This window comes from Bos taurus, chromosome 15 (genome assembly GCF_002263795.3).
Source record: "Bos taurus isolate L1 Dominette 01449 registration number 42190680 breed Hereford chromosome 15, ARS-UCD2.0, whole genome shotgun sequence".
NCBI lineage: Eukaryota > Metazoa > Chordata > Mammalia > Artiodactyla > Bovidae > Bos > Bos taurus.
In genome coordinates this window covers 18,003,717-18,019,728 of record NC_037342.1, presented here as the reverse complement: position 1 = coordinate 18,019,728, position 16,012 = coordinate 18,003,717, and the positions used below count along the sequence as shown (strand labels likewise).

Genomic DNA, 16,012 nt, shown 5'->3' with positions numbered 1-16,012 from the left:
TGTCACTGTTTCCACTTTTCCCCATCTATTTGCTATGAAGGATTCCATGATTTTAGTTTTTGAATCTTAAGTTTTAAGGCAACTTTTTCACTCTCCTCTTTCACCCTCATCAAGACGCTCTTTAGTTCCTCTACTTTCTACCGTTAGGTGGTATCATCTACATATCTGAAGTTTCTTATATTTCTCCTGGAAATGATTCTAGCCTGGCACGTTGCATGATGTGCACTGCATAAGCAGAGTGACAATATACAGCCTTGATATATGTACTCCTTTCCCAATTTTGAACCAGTCTGTTGTTCTGTCAGTTCTAACTATTGCTTCTTGACCTACATAGAGGTTTCTCAGGAGACAAGTAAAGTGGTCTAGTATTCTCATCTCTTTAAGAATTTTCCACAGTTTGCTGTGATCCACACAGTCAAAGGCTTTAGCGTAGTCAATGAAGCAGCTGTTTTTTGGAATTTCCTTACTTTTTTTTTGAAAAAACATGAATGTTTTTGCAAACATTCATAATCCAATGAATGTTTGCAATTTGATCTCTGGTTCCTCTGCCTTTTCTAAATCCAGTTTATATATCTGGAAATTCTCAGTTCACATACTGCTGAAGATCCTGGAAGGGGTTTATACCACCTGCTATTATCTTGCATCTTTTCATTTAACAGTGACCCAGAGTATTGGAGAAGGAAATGGCAACCCATTCCAGTGTTCTTGCCTGGAGAATCCCAGGGGCGGGGGAACCTGGTGGGCTGCCGTCTATGGGGTCGCACAGAGTCGGACACGACTGAAGCGACTTAGCAGCAGCAGCAGCAACAGCAGCAACAGCAGCAGCAGAGTATTCCACTTGCCACCATAGAATTCTTGGAGCAAAAAGAGGCAGTAGTAACAAGAAGAGGATGACATTAGACACACTGCATGTGTGCTGAGTCACTTTAGTCATGTCTGACTCTTGTGACCCCGTGGACTGTAGCCCACCAGGCTCCTCTGTCCCTGGGATACTCCAGGCAAGAATGCTGGAGTGGGTTGCCATGCCCTCCCTCCACGGGATCTTCCCAACCCAGAGATCAAACCCGAGTCTCTTTCATCTCCTGCATTGGCAGGTGGGTTATTTACCACTAGTACCACCCGGAAGCCCTTAGACACAGTACTTAATTACAATTAAACACTGTTGCATAATTTATACCTTCACATAACAAAATATTCAGGAATACAATGTTAACAAGAGTAAAAGTAATTCAAGTAAAAATCAGCCTTTTCTGAATTACATGACAATTTCAGTCCTCCTCCTCCTTTCTCAAACACTTCTTTTTAGCACCTGCTGTGATCAACTTCTTACCTGATTTCTTGGGCATAGTCATAAGAAAGGAAGTTTGGGAAAGGGGGATACAGAGCCTAAAATGAGATGGAATAAGTCACAGGAAACCTGGCCCTTGGAGCTTTCCCTCAGCTCACCATACTTGTCCTTCCCTGTCCACCTCTTCTCAGGCTACTCTGGTCTCCATATGTCAGTCTCTGTTTAAGGAACTCAAGTGGCAGCTGCACATACCCTGCTTGAATATGATCTCGTGTTTACTGGACACAGCAAAGACAGCATCATTGCTCTAAGAAGATCATAAACCAAATGATTTAAATTTACATGTCAGAGACAGTAGGTCTGGCAATCCAGAACCAAGGATAAAGTTTTGTTGTTGAAGTTTTCCCATGACTTTCAAAAATTTTCCCTTCATACTTTGAATTTAGAAGTTAACCAACATCTTAGCTGTCACTCAGTTGAGGACATGATCTAGCAGAATGGAACAGTATAACATGAGGAGATGTGTGCTGGAGGGAGGCCAAAGGGCACCAATATGGTAGATGGTGGGCACCATTTTCATACCTCTTACAATTCCTTGTCCTAGGGGTTGCCTCAGGTGCATGAGAGCTACTTTGAGATGAGAAGTCAAGAAATTAAGCATTTGGACTAGTGAATTTATAATCATTAATCTATGGTTTCATAGAGAAAGTAGAATTTTAGAAGTAGTCTAAGTATGTACTAATGAACCACTTTATTATTTACTAATAAGTTGACTTAATTTAATGAATGCCTATATAATGTGCTTAGGTACATTGCCAACTGGAAGGAAATTGCTACAAGCAACTCTTCAGCTAACTTCAAAAGTAGGTGATTTTTTAGCAATAATGGGAAATTGTGTGTGTGTGTGTGTGTGTGTGTGCGTGGTTTGTTGCTCTGTCAAGTATGAATCTTTGTGACCCCAGGCCCATCAGGCTCCTCTGTCCATGGGATTTCTCAGGGAAGACTACTGGAGTGGGTTGCCATTTCCTTCTCCAATGGGAAATTCTTATAAACCAAAACAATACATTCCACACATGTACATATTTCGAAGTACCTTACAAACACTTCTGTACTCAGCACACTATACAGATAAATAAATTTACCAAGTCATTTTTGCCTTTATATATATAACTGTTATTTGGAAATAGAAGGAAATTTTACATTTTGTTTAGAGTTGGATAAAATTTTTATTTTCTAAAAAAATGAATCCTCTTTTAAAAATGTTGCATATCTCATGTTTCAGTAATAATTTTTAATGAGCAAATTTGACCTGGCAAAATACATGCTATTCCAGAAGTATGAGTACTTCTAACATAGCCAAAGCCTAGTTATAGTTTTTATATAATTTGAGTGCATGAGTTCTGTCCCTCTGTCAGCTGTGACTGGCAGTAAAACAAAGAGGCTTTAATTGTGGAATTCATGACTTCCTGGTTTTGATTTTTTGCTCTGTTGTTTCCTGGCTGTATAATCTCGGGCAAGTTACTAGCTTAGTTTCCTCATCTATAAAATGAAAATACCAATAGCACTTAACTCATGGATTGCTGTGAGGTCATGAGATAACACGTGTAAAGAGCTTATTATAGTGCCTGGTGCATAGTGTGCACTCGGTGGTGGTGGTGGAGTAGTCGCTAGGTTGTGTCCAGCTCTTGTGACTCCATGGACTGTAGCCCGCCAGGTTCCTCTGTCCTTGGGATTTCCCAGGCAAGAATACTGGAGTGGGTTGCCATTGCCTTCTCCAGGGGATCTTCCTGACCCAGGAATCGATCCCAAGTCTCCTGCATTGCACGTGGATTCTTTACCACTGAGCCACTAGGGAGGCCCTTAACCTATCTACTTATTTCCAGCTCGCTGGCACCACCACAGTCCAAGTTGCCATCGTTTTCTGTGGGCTTCTGCAACATCTCCAAATTTATTCTCCTCCAATCCATTCCCCATGCAACAGATAGTGATCTACAAATTTAAACCAGCATAATTAAAACAAAACTCTTATTTAACGAACTTTTCTTTAGCAACTACCATGTTTAAGTACTGTCTTCAGTTCAGTTCAGTTCACTCAGTCGTGTCCGACTCTTTGCGACCCCATGAATCGCAGCACGCCAGGCCTCCCTGTCCATCACCAACTCCTGGAGTTCACCCAGACTCACATCCATCGAGTCAGTGATGCCATCCAGCCATCTCATCCTCTGTTGTCCCCTTCTCCTCCTGCCCCCAATCCCTCCCAGCATCAGAGTCTTTTCCAATGAGTCAACTCTTCGCATGAGGTGGCCAAAGTACTGGAGTTTCAGCTTCAGCATCATTCCTTCCAATGAACACTCAGGGCTGATCTCCTTCAGAATGGACTGGTTGGATCTCCTTGCAGTCCAAGGGACTCTCAAGAGTCTTCTCCAACACCACAGTTCAAAAGCATCAATTCTTCAGCGCTCAGCTTTCTTCACAGTCCAACTCTCACATCCATACATGACCACAGGAAAAACCATAGCCTTGACTAGACGAACCTTTGTTGGCAGAGTAATGCCTCTGCTTTTGAATATGCTATCTAGGTTGGTCATAACGTAAAGTGCTTTATAAAATTGATTCATTTGATCTTCAGAACAACCCAATGAGACAGGTTCTATTATCCACATTTTAAAGAGATGCCAAGTTACTTGCTCAAGGTCACACAGTCCCTGTGAGGGCCAGGATTTGAACTGAGACTGGGTAGCTCTAGAAACCATACTCTCTAGACACCATAGTCTTAATGATGACTACCCCTGCTGCCATTTAGTTTTCCACTGCACTTGGAATAAAACCCTAACTTTATCATGGCACTCCGGCTCTGGTTTAGCTTTTCATCCTTAACACGTCCCACTCTCTCCCCCTCACTCACAACAACTTAGCATCACTGCAATCTTGCCTGGTCCTCAAGCACACTTTGTGGCTTCACTTCAGGGGCTTCATGCAGTTGATGGCCTTCTGGAGAACAGGTGTAGGCAACTATCTTTACTTGAAGGCAAGTTATCTGTTTTGTTTGCTACTGAATTCCCAGTGTGTAGAACACAGTAGAGTCTCAAAGGCAAATAAAAAAATATAAAAGAGTGACAAGTACAAAATGGAAGCAGAGAATATTATTTACTGGGCTAAAAGATTATTGTGGGAAAAAGAGAAAAGATATAACACTAATTGGAAGGAGCATAAGAGCATGTGAAAGCAGTTTTAAGTAATGGAGATCTGCATCAGAACAGAAGGCAGGTAATACATTGCAGATGCTGGCAGTAAAAAGGGGAGAGAGCATGTGCCACTTCTGCAAGAAGCAAGAGGAAATCAAAATTCAGAATTTGAAAAAACTTTAGCTCTAGGGACAGAAAAGGTTTTTCTTTGTAAATAAAGAATTGTTAGCTAATGGTTGATTGTGGAGCACTAACTAAATGCCTTACCTTCACCATCACACTTAGTTCTCACAAAGATAAGCCGAGGCATGTGCTATTATTATTCCTATCTTATAGATGAGGACATTGAGACAGAGGTTAAGTAACTTGCTTTAAATTACAGAGCTAGCAAAAAAAAAAAAATATATATATATATATATATATATATATATGGCTATCTAGTAGTAGATCAAACCTCAAACACAGATCCTACAGAGACTTTTAAAGATGGACAATGAAACATGGTCATGAAATGTAGAATGATCTCAGAAATACAGGATACAAAGATATCTGCTCTAAGAGTGGTGAGAAGGAATGTGGAATAGACCTTACCTGGCACACAGTAGCATATTGAATGAGCTATATCCTGTCACGTCTGGCATCTTTCTAAATGTTTGTCATTCCTCTCTAGGTTTCAGGTTTGAGAAAGCACAAGAAAAAATACATGACTATGAAGATACATTGGAAGAGGCAAAGGAAACACAAAAAGATACTTCATTTGAAACTATTTATGAAGAGCCTCATTTTACTAGACTAAAGCCTGATTCCACTTATAGAATATAATTATATAAAAGTATGTAATTATAAACTATAATTTCCTTTCTGAGCTATAACCCTTCAGCTCTGATTCCATCAGTTACAGTCAAGAGATAGTTTATTCTGGCTGGAATGACTTCTATATTCTTGACACAGACTCTAATCCAATTAAGTAAGGAAGATTAAACAGAAATAGAACACCAGACTGAATACAGTAGTCATGGAAAATGTAGAAATTAATCCTGTTATCCTGAGAAACTGAGAAACTGTAGTCTAACAATTACACTTAAATAAAAATATATTTAGGTGCAAAAAAAAACCCCTCAGTCAGACTGTTTTTCTTCTTCATGTAAAGCATTCATTATTTGTGCATTTCTATCGAGCAGAGCCCTTTTTTCATTAAAAAAGGAAAAAGGGCAGTGTAGCAAGTTCTCCTTTTATTAGAATCTGAAAGCCAGCTTCCCTGGTGGCTCAGATGGTAAAGAATCAGCCTGCAATGCAGGAGACCCAGGTTCGATGCCTGGATCAGGAAGATCCCCTGGAGAAGGGAATGGCTATGATTAGTCACCCGGTGTGTCCGACTCTTTTCAGCCTCATGGACTGCAGCCTGCCAGGCTCCTCTGTCCATGGGATTCTCCAGGCGAGAATACTAGAGTAGGTTGCCATGCCCTCCTCCAGAGGATCTTTCCAACCCAGGGAGCAAGCTCAGGTCTCCTGCATTGCAGGCAGATTCTTTACTGTCTGAGCCACCAAGGAAGCCCAAGAATAGTGGAGTGGGTAGCCTACCCCTTCTCCAGGGGAACTTCCTGTCCTAGGAATCAAACTTTGATCTCCTGCATTGCAGGCGGATTCTTTATCAGCTGAGCTACCCAGGAAGCCCCAATGTATATTTAAGGAAAACAAATTTGTTCATATAATTTACATATACATTCACCCATTTTGAGTATTCAGTTTGAGTTTTGACAAATGTATAAAGTTATGCAATTTCCACCACAATCAAGATACAATCCATTTTCATCACCCCTAAAATGTACATCTTTGTAGTCAATTCACCACCCCATGTCATGCCACAGAACATGACTGATCTTTCAATCACTACTATTCTGCCTTCTCTAAACTGTCACATAAATGGAATCATACTATATGTAGTCATTATTGGTCTTGTTTCTTTATGATTATGCTTTTGAAATTCAATCTTGTTGCTGCATATTTCAGTAGTTTCTTTCTTTTTTGACTACTGTTCCATTACATGGCTATATTACAATTTCTTTATCCATTCACAAGATTGATGGACATTTGGTTGTTTCCAGTTTTGGATCATTACTGAAATAATGGGGAGTGGAATTGCTAGGGCAAATAATAACTATAGGTTTAGTTATCTATTTATTTATTGATGTATACTTGCTTTACAATGTTTCAGGTATATATCAAGGTGATTCAGATATATATCAATATGTGTATATTTGTTCAGATTCTTTTCCATTATACTTATTACAAGATATTGAATATAGTTCCTTGTGCTATACAGTAGGTCGTTGTGTATTTTATATATAGTAGTGTGTATCTGTTAATCCAAAATTCCTAACTTATCCCTCCTCCCTTCCCCTTTGGTAAACGACTTTTTGTTTTCTAAATGAGTCTATTTCTGTTTTGTGGATAATTTCATTCATGTCATTTTAAATTCTACATATAAGTGATATATAGTGTTTGTCTTTCTGACTTATAACACTCAGTATGACAGTCTCTAGGTCCATCCATATTGCTGCAAATGGCATTATTTCATTCTTTTCTGTGGCTTGTATTCCATTGTATATATGTACCACATCTTCTTCTGTTGATGGACATTTAGGTTGCTTCCATGTCTTGGCTATTGTAAACAGTGCTGCAGTGAAGACTGGGGTGCATGTATCTTTGGGGGCCATGTTTTCCTTCAGATATATGCCCAGGAGTGGCACTGGTAGTTCTATATTTAGTTTTTTAAGGAATCTCCACAGTGTTCTCCATAGCGCCTGTACAATGTACATTCCTATCAGTGTACGAGGGTTGCCTTTTCTCCACACCCTCTCCAACATTTATTATTTGTAGATTATTGATGATGGCCATTCTGAGCAGTGTGAAGTGATACCTCATTGCAGTTTTAATTTGCATTTCTCTAATAATTAGTGATGTTGAGCATCTTTTCATATGCCTATTGGCCATCTTTATGTCTTCTTTGGAGAAATGCTTATGTAGGTCTTCTACGTATTGATTTTTTTATACTGAATGGTATAAATTGTATATTTTGGAAATTAACTCTTTATCACTTGCATTTGTTTGCAAACATCTTCTCCCGTTTTGTAGGCTGTCTTTTCACTTTATGATCTCCTTTGCTGTGAGAAAGCTCTTAACTTTAACTAGGTCTCATTTATGTGCTTGTTTCCATTACTCTAGGAGACAGATCCAGAAAAATATTGCCACAATTTATAGCAAAGAGTGTCTTCCTTGTTTTCTCTAGGAGTTTTATATTATCTGGGCTTACATTTAGGTCTTTAATCTAGTTTATTTTTCCATGTGGTGTTAGAGACTGTTCTAATTTCACTCCTTTACATGTAGCTGTCTAGGACTTCCAGCAGCACTTATAGAAGAGACTGTTCACTATTGTATAGTCTTGTTTCCTTTGTCATAGATTAATTGACCATAAATGCTTGGCTTTATTTCTGGGCTTTCTATCTTGTTCCATTGATCTACCTGTCTGTCTTTGTGCCAGTACTATACTGTTTTGATTACTGTGGCTTTGTAGCTTCATCCTATAGTATGAAATCAGGGAATGTGATTCCTCCAGCTCCATTCTTCCCGCCCCCATCCCCCACCCCCCCAAGGCTATTTTGGCTATTCAGAGTCTTTTGTGTTTTCATATAAATTACAAAAAATTTTGGCCCAGTTCTGTGAAAAACACCATTGGAAATTTGAAAGGGATTGCACTGAATCTGTATATTGCCTTAAATAGCATGGTCATTTTGTGTATGTGTGCACATTGTCTAAGTTGGGTCTGACGCTTTGTAATCCCATGGATTGAGGCTTGCCAGGCTTCTCTATCCATGGAATTTTCCAGGCAGAAACACTGGAGTGGGTTGTAATTTACTCCTCCAGGGTCATTTTAGCAAATGTTTATCCTAGGGGATGTAGAGTGAATAGCCTCTCATTGTGATTTTAGTTTGTATTTTCTAAATAACTTATGATAGTGAAGAACTTTAAAATGCTTATCCACCATTTGGTATCTTCTTTGGTGAAATGTCTCTTCAAATCTTTGGCCAATTCTAAATTGTTTTTTCCATTATTGTGTTAAAATACTTTAAAATATTTTCTAAAAACAAACCCTTTATCAGATACTATTTTGCCAATGTGAGTGGTGTTTTCATTTTCTTTTACGATGTCTTTTAGGATAAAAAGTATTTAACGGAGTTCAAGTTAACATTTTTTTCTTTTTTTAATTCAATTTTTATTTTATGCTGGGGTATAGTTAATTTACAGTGTTTGTTTCAGATATACATCAAATGGTTCATTTATACATACCTTTATCCATAATTTTTTCTTAATATATACATTTTATTTAAGTATAGCTGACTTACAATGTTTTAGGTGCACAGCAAAATAGTATTCATGTACACATATATTTGAAATTATTTTCCATTATAAGTTATTACAAGATATTGTAAGTTATTACAATATTACAAGATATTATAAGTTCCCTGTGTGATAACAGTAAACCTCTGTTGCTTGTTGCATATCCATTTCTTAAAATTAGAAATCTAGCATGCTATTTATACTAAGTCAAATAAGTGGAATCAAAATGTCATACAGTTTTTAGTTAGGCAAAAATTCATAACTTTCCTATTATATATATTATGCGTATTATTTATATCAGTTCAGTTCAGTTCAGTCGCTCAGTCATGGCCAATTCTGTGCGACCCCATGGACTGAAGCACACTAGGCCTCCCTGTCCATCATCAACTCCCAGAGCTTACTCAAACTCATGTCCATCGTGTCAGTGATGCCATCCAACCCTCATCCTCTGTCGTCCCTTTCTCCTCCCACCTTCAATCTTTCCCAGCATCAGGGTCTTTTCCAATGAGTCAGTTCACCATATCAGGTGGCCAAAGTACTGGAGTTTCAGCTTCAGCATCAGTCCTTCCAATGAACACCCAGGACTGATCTCCTTTAGAATGGACTGGTTGGATCTCCTTGTAGTCCAAGGGACTCTCAAGAGTCTTCTCCAACACCACAGTTCAAAAGCATCAATTCTTTGGTGCTCAGCTTTCTTCACAGTCCAACTCTCACATCCATGCATGACTACCAGAAAAACCATAGTACTGACTAGACGGGCCTTTGTTGGCAAAGTAATGTCTCTACTTTTTAATATGCTGTCTAGCTTGGTCATAAGTTCAGTCGCTCAGTTGTGTCCAACTCTTTGCAACCCCATGAATTGCAGCACACCAGGCCTCCCTGTCCATCACCAACTCCCAGAGTTCACTCAAACTCACATCCATCAAGTCGGTGATGCCATCCAGCCATCTCATCCTCTGTCATCCCCTTTTCCTCCTACCCCCAATCCCTCCCAGCATCAGAGTCTTTTCCAATGAGTCAACTCTTTGCATGAGGTGGCCAAAGTATTGGAGTTTCAGCTTTAGCATCCTTGCTTCCAAAGAATACCCAGGACTGATCTCCTTTAGAATGGACTGGTTGGATGTCCTTGCAGTCCAAGGGACTCTCAAGAGTCTATATATGCGTACAAAAGCTTTTCGACTATGCTTAATAAAGGTTTGAGAAAAAGCATCAAAACAAAAAGAGATGGAGAAATCTGAAAACATAAACTACATGAAATGAGAACACTGAATATGAAATAGAAAAAGTGAAACAAACTAGATAAAAATAAAAGATCATCATATAGCTCAGTTGTTTTTAACCATGGCTGCTCACTAGAAATATATCTGGAAAAAAGCAATAACTAGGCATTTGTATTTTTTTAAAACTTTCAAGATAATTCTGATATGCATATGGATTTTAAAAAGTGACCACAGGTTTTTCTAATTTGGTGTTATAAATTTTTGGTGATATAGAGTACTGTTATTTTTCTCTTACCAATCATGATACAATGGTATCAAGTGAGTAATAGTTACATAACCACAATAGTAAAAGATGTTTATCAGTTTTCACAATCAATAGCTAGACAAAAAATAAAAGATAATTATAATTGCAAGCCATAATGGGAACATGACAATAGAAAATAATTACATATAATTTGGGGGTCAAGCAGACTAATGTGGTAATATGTGAACGTGAATACATGCATAAGTTTTCATCTACCCAAACAGTCTATGTCTTTTGGTTGGTACATTAATCCATTTACATTTCAAGGTAATTATCAATATATACGATACTATTGTCTTTTTTATTTTTTAAAATTGTTTTAGGTTTATTTTATGTAGGTCTTTCCCTTCACTTGTGTTTCCTGCCTAGAGAAGTTCCTTTAGCATTTGTGGTAAAGGTGGTTTGGTGGTGCTGAATTCTCTTAACTTTTGCTTGTCTGGAAAGCCTTTGATATTTCCATCAAATCTGAAAGACAGTCTTGCTGGATAGAGTATTCTTGGTTGTAGGTTCTTCCCTTTCATCACTTTAAATATATCATGCCATTCCATTCTGGCTTGTAGAGTTTCTACTGAGAAATTAGCTGATAGTCTGGTGGGAGTTCCCTTGCATGTTGTCTTTATTCCCTTATTGCTTTTAATATTTTATCTCTGCCTTTAATGTTTATTGGTTGGATTACTATGTGTCTTGGTGTGTTCCTCCTTAGGATTAGCCTTCCTGGGATTTTCTGTGCTTCCTGTACTTGGTTGACTATTTCCTTTGCTATGTTCAGGAAGTTTTCAGCTATTATCTCTTCAGATATTTTCTCAGGTCCTTTCTCTCTTCTTCTTCTGGAACCTCTATAATGTGAATGTTGTCCCAGAGGTCTCTTAGGCTGTCTTCATCTTTTGCATTCTTTTCTCTATATATGGTTCTGTGGCAGTGATTTCCACCATTCTGTCTTCCAGGTCATTTATCCATTCTTCTGCCTCAGTTACTCTGCTACTGATTCCTTCTAGTGTATTGTTCCTTGGAAGAAAAGCTATGGAAAACTTAGAAAGCATATTAAAAAACAGAGACATTACTTTGCCAACAAAGGTCCGTCTAGTCAAAGCTACGGTTTTTACAGTAGTCACATATGAATGTGAGAATAGCACCATAAAGAAGGCTGAGCACTGAAGAATTGATGCTTTTGAACTGTGGTGTTAGAGAAGACTCTTGAGAGTCCCTTGCACTGCAAGGAGATCCAACCAGTCCATCCTAAAGGAAATCAGTCCTGGGTGTTCATTGGAAGGACTGATGTTGAAGCTAAAACTCCAATACTTTGGCTACCTGATGCAAAGAACTGACTTATTGGAAAAGACCCTGATGCTGGGAAAGATTGAAGGCGGGAGGAGAAGGGGATGACAGAGGATGAGATTGTTGGATGGTATCACTGACTTGATGGACATGAGTTTGAGTAAACTCTGGGAGTTGGTGGTGGATAGGGAGGCCTGGTGTGCTGCAGTTCATGGGGTCGCAGAGTCGGACACGACTCAGTGACTGAACTGAACTGAACTGAATCAGAGAAAGTGTGCTGCTAGGCGCCCTAGAAGTTTTCTAAATAAGGCCACTTCACCAAGATTGGAAAAGCTAACCAACCTACCTAGTACATAGAAATAAACACAGAGAATTAGGCAAAATGAGGAGATAGAAATTTATGTTCCAAATAGTGGAATAAGACAAAACATCAGGAAAAGAACTAAACATCTATCTATCTAACAACAAAATATTTATCTATCAGATAAAGAGTTCAAGGTAGATTGTAAAGTGCTCACTGAACTCTGGAGAAGAACAGAGAACACCATGACGATTTAAGCAAGGAATTAGAAAATATAAAGAAAAACCAAAAGCAGCTGACAAATAAAATAACTGAAATGAAAAACATACTAGAAGGAATTAACAGTAGATTAGATAATACAAAGGAATGGATCATCAGATTAGAAGACAAAGTAGTAGAAATTCCCAAACTGAACAGAGAAATGAGAAAATAATTTTAGAAAATGAGTATAGTTTAAAAGACCTCTATGACAACATAGAACATACTATTAATAGCATTCACATTATAGGGGTCCTAGAAGAAGACAGAAAAGGGAAGATAACTTATCTGATAATCACTGAAAAATTTCCTAACACGGGGAAAGAAAAAGACATCAAAGTTCACGAAGCACTGCTGCTGCTGCTAAGTCGCTTGAGTCATGTCTGACTCTGTGCGACCCCAGAGATGACAGCCCACCAGGCTCCCCCATCCCTGGGATTCTCCAGGCAAGAACACTGGAGTTGGTTGCCATTTCCTTCTCCAATGCATGAAAGGGAAAAGTGAAAGTGAAGTCGCTCAGTCATGTCCGACTCTTAGCGACCCCATGGACTGCAGCCTACCAGGCTCCTCCGTCCATGGGATTTTCCAGGCAAGAGTACTGGAGTGGGGTGCCATTGCCTTCTCCTCACGAAGTACAGAGAATCCCAAACAAGATGATTCAAAGAAGTCCATATAAAGACACATCATAATTGAAATTGCAAAGGGAGTTCTCTGGTGGCCTAGTGGTTAGGATTCTAGGCTTTCACTGTTGTGGCCTGGGGTTCAATCTCTGGTCAGGAAACTGAGATCCCAGAAGATGCCCAGTGCAGCCAAAAGAAAAAAAAAAGTTTTTAATTAAAATCACAGAAATGCAATGTAAAGAGAATTTCAGGAGCAGCATGAGAAAAGCAGTTAGTAAAATACAAAGAAACCTCCATAGGGAATCAGCTGAATTTTCAGCAACAATTTTGTAGGCCAAAAGGGAGTGTCGTGATTAAGTGGCAAAAACTTACAACCAAGAATACCCTACCTGGCAGGTTGTCCCTCAGACCTAAAGGAGAGATAAAGAGTTTCAAGGACAAACAAAAGCTAAAATGGTTCAACACCATGAAACTGGCTATATTTATATGTTATAGGGAGCTTTGTGGTAACCAGAAACCAAAACCAATAATAGACACACAAGAAGCATAAAGGAATCTAAACACAAAACTAAAGAAAACCATCAATTCACAAGGAAAGAAGACAAAAGAAAAAAGAAACAAAAAGTAACTACAAAATCAACCAGAAAACAATTAACAAAATGACAATAAAAACATGTATATCACTAATCACTTTAAATGTAAATGGACTAAATGTTCCAACCGAAAGACTCAGAACAGTTGAATGTTGACTGTTGAAAGACACAGAACAGAAAAACAAGACCCATACATGCTGCCAACCAGAGACTCATTTCAGATCTACAGACACACACAGACTGAGTCATAAGATGAAAAAAAGGTATTCCATGCAAAAGGAAATCAAATGAAAACCAGGATACCAATACTTATATCAGACAAAATAGATTTTAAAACACATACTGTAACAAGAGACAAAGAAGGACATTACATGATGAAGGGATCCATCCAAAAGGGTAAAACTGTCGGGGTGCACCAAACATAGGAACACTTAAATACATAAAGCAAACATCAGCAGACATAAAGGAAGAAACTGGTAATAACACAGAAGGGGACTTTTAACACCTCATTTACATCAATGGATGGATCATCTGACAAAACCAGTAAGGAAAAACACTGGCCTTAAATGACACATTAGACCAGATGAACTTGATAGATTACAATACATATACAATACATTCCATCAAAAGTAGCTGAATATACATTCTTTTCAGTGCATGTGGAACATCTTCCAGGAAAGACCACATGCTAGGCCAGAAAACAAGTCTCAATAAACTTAAGAAGATTGAAATTGTATCAAGTATCTTTTCTGATCACATGGCATGACACTGGAAATCAATCTACAAGAAAAAACTACAAAAAACACAAAAACGGGGAGGCTAAACAACATGCTACTAAACCACCAATGAGTCATTAAATAAATCAATGAGGAAATTAAAAACTGCCCGAAGACAAATGAAAATAAAAACACAATGATCCAAAATCTATGGAAAAAAAGCAAAGCAGCTCTAAGAGGGAAGTTTATAGTAATACAATCTTACCTCAGGAAACAAGAATTATCTCAAATAAACAATCTAAAGTTAGATCTAAAAGAATCAGAAAAAGAACAAACAAAACCCAGAGTTATTAGGAAGGAAATCATAGAACTCAGAGCAGAGATAAATGAAATGAGATTTAAAGAAAAAAAAAAAAATTAGTGAAACTAAGAGGTAGTTCTTTGAAAGATAAAATTGACAAGCCTTTTTATCAGAATCATCACGAAAAAGAAAGGCCCAAATAAATAAAACCAGAAATTAAGGAAGAGAAGTTACAAACAAAAGTCCAGGACCAGATAGATAACTTCAACTAAATTCTGTTCAACATTTAAATAAAAATATACACCTGTTATCAAACTATTTCAAAAAACTGAAGTGGATGGATGCTTCTAAAATTACTCTGTAAGACCAGCATCACTCTGTAAAACCAGAGACATCACAATTACAGGACCAAATTACTGACAAATACAGATGCAAAAATCCTCAACAAAATATTAGTAAGTGGAATTCAACCACATATTAAAGGGATCATATACCATGAAGTGGGACTTATACAGGGATGAAAGGACAATTCCAAACCCACAAATCAATGAAATATACCACATTAAAAAATTGAAGAATAAATCCCATGATTATCTCAATAAACACAGAACTTTTGACAAAATTCAACACCCATTTATGATAAAAAGTCCAAAGACAGTGGGACAGAGGGAGCATAGTCCAACATAATAAAGCCCACATATGACAAACCTATTACCAACATAATACTCAATGGTGAAAAGCTGAAAGAATTTTCTCTAAGATCAGGAATAGGACAAGGATGCTCATTCTTGCCACTTTTATTCAACACAGTATTGGAACTCATAGCCATAACAGTAAGATGAGAAAAAGAAATAAAAGGAATCCAAACTGAAAAGGAAGAAATAACTCTCACTGTTTGCAGATAACTTGATACTATATATAGAAAATCCTAAAGATGCCACCAAAAACCTATAAGAATTAATAAAGGAATTCAGTGAAGTTGCAGGACACAAAATTAATATACAGAAATCTGTTTTGTTTCTGTACACTAAAAACAAGATATGAAAAAGAAAAGTTAAGGGAATAATTCCATTTAAAATTACATCAAAAAGAATAAAATCCCTAGGGAAAAAATCTAAGGAGGTAAAACTTTTCCAACATACTTAGAAAACTAAAATACATTATTGAAAGAAATTGAGATGACACAAATGGAAAGATATACTGTGCTCATAGATTAGAAGAATATTATTAAAATAACTATACCACCCAAGGCAATCTACAGATTTAATGCAATCCCTATCAAAATACCAAGGGCATTTTTCACAGAACCCAAACAAATAATTTTATAAATTGTATCGAAACACAAAAGACCCAGAATAGCCAAAGCAAACTTGGCAAAGAAGAACAAAGCTGGTGGTTATCATGCTTGCCAATTTCAAACAACACTACAAAGCTACAGTCATCAAAACAGGATGGTACTGGTATAAAAACAGGCAGATCAATTGAACAGAATAGAAAGACTAGAAATAAACCTCCACACTTTTGGTAAATTTATCTATAACAAAGAATCAAAA

At 37.7% G+C, this 16,012-nt stretch overlaps 1 protein-coding gene across 3 annotated transcripts in view; it reads left to right on the top strand.

The window, feature by feature from the left end:
• The window catches only part of C15H11orf65 (chromosome 15 C11orf65 homolog), a 120,109-nt gene extending 114,516 nt beyond the window's left edge, over positions 1–5,593 (top strand). For all 3 annotated transcript variants that reach the window (XM_015474607.3, XM_059875076.1, XM_059875077.1), the window contains 2 exons: positions 2,096–2,151; positions 5,144–5,593. In XM_015474607.3, the coding sequence (XP_015330093.1) occupies positions 2,096–2,151; positions 5,144–5,295 (208 nt within the window). In that variant the 3' untranslated portion in view covers positions 5,296–5,593. The remainder of the gene's footprint in view (positions 1–2,095; positions 2,152–5,143) is intronic.
• Positions 5,594–16,012: the final 10,419 nt, after the last annotated feature.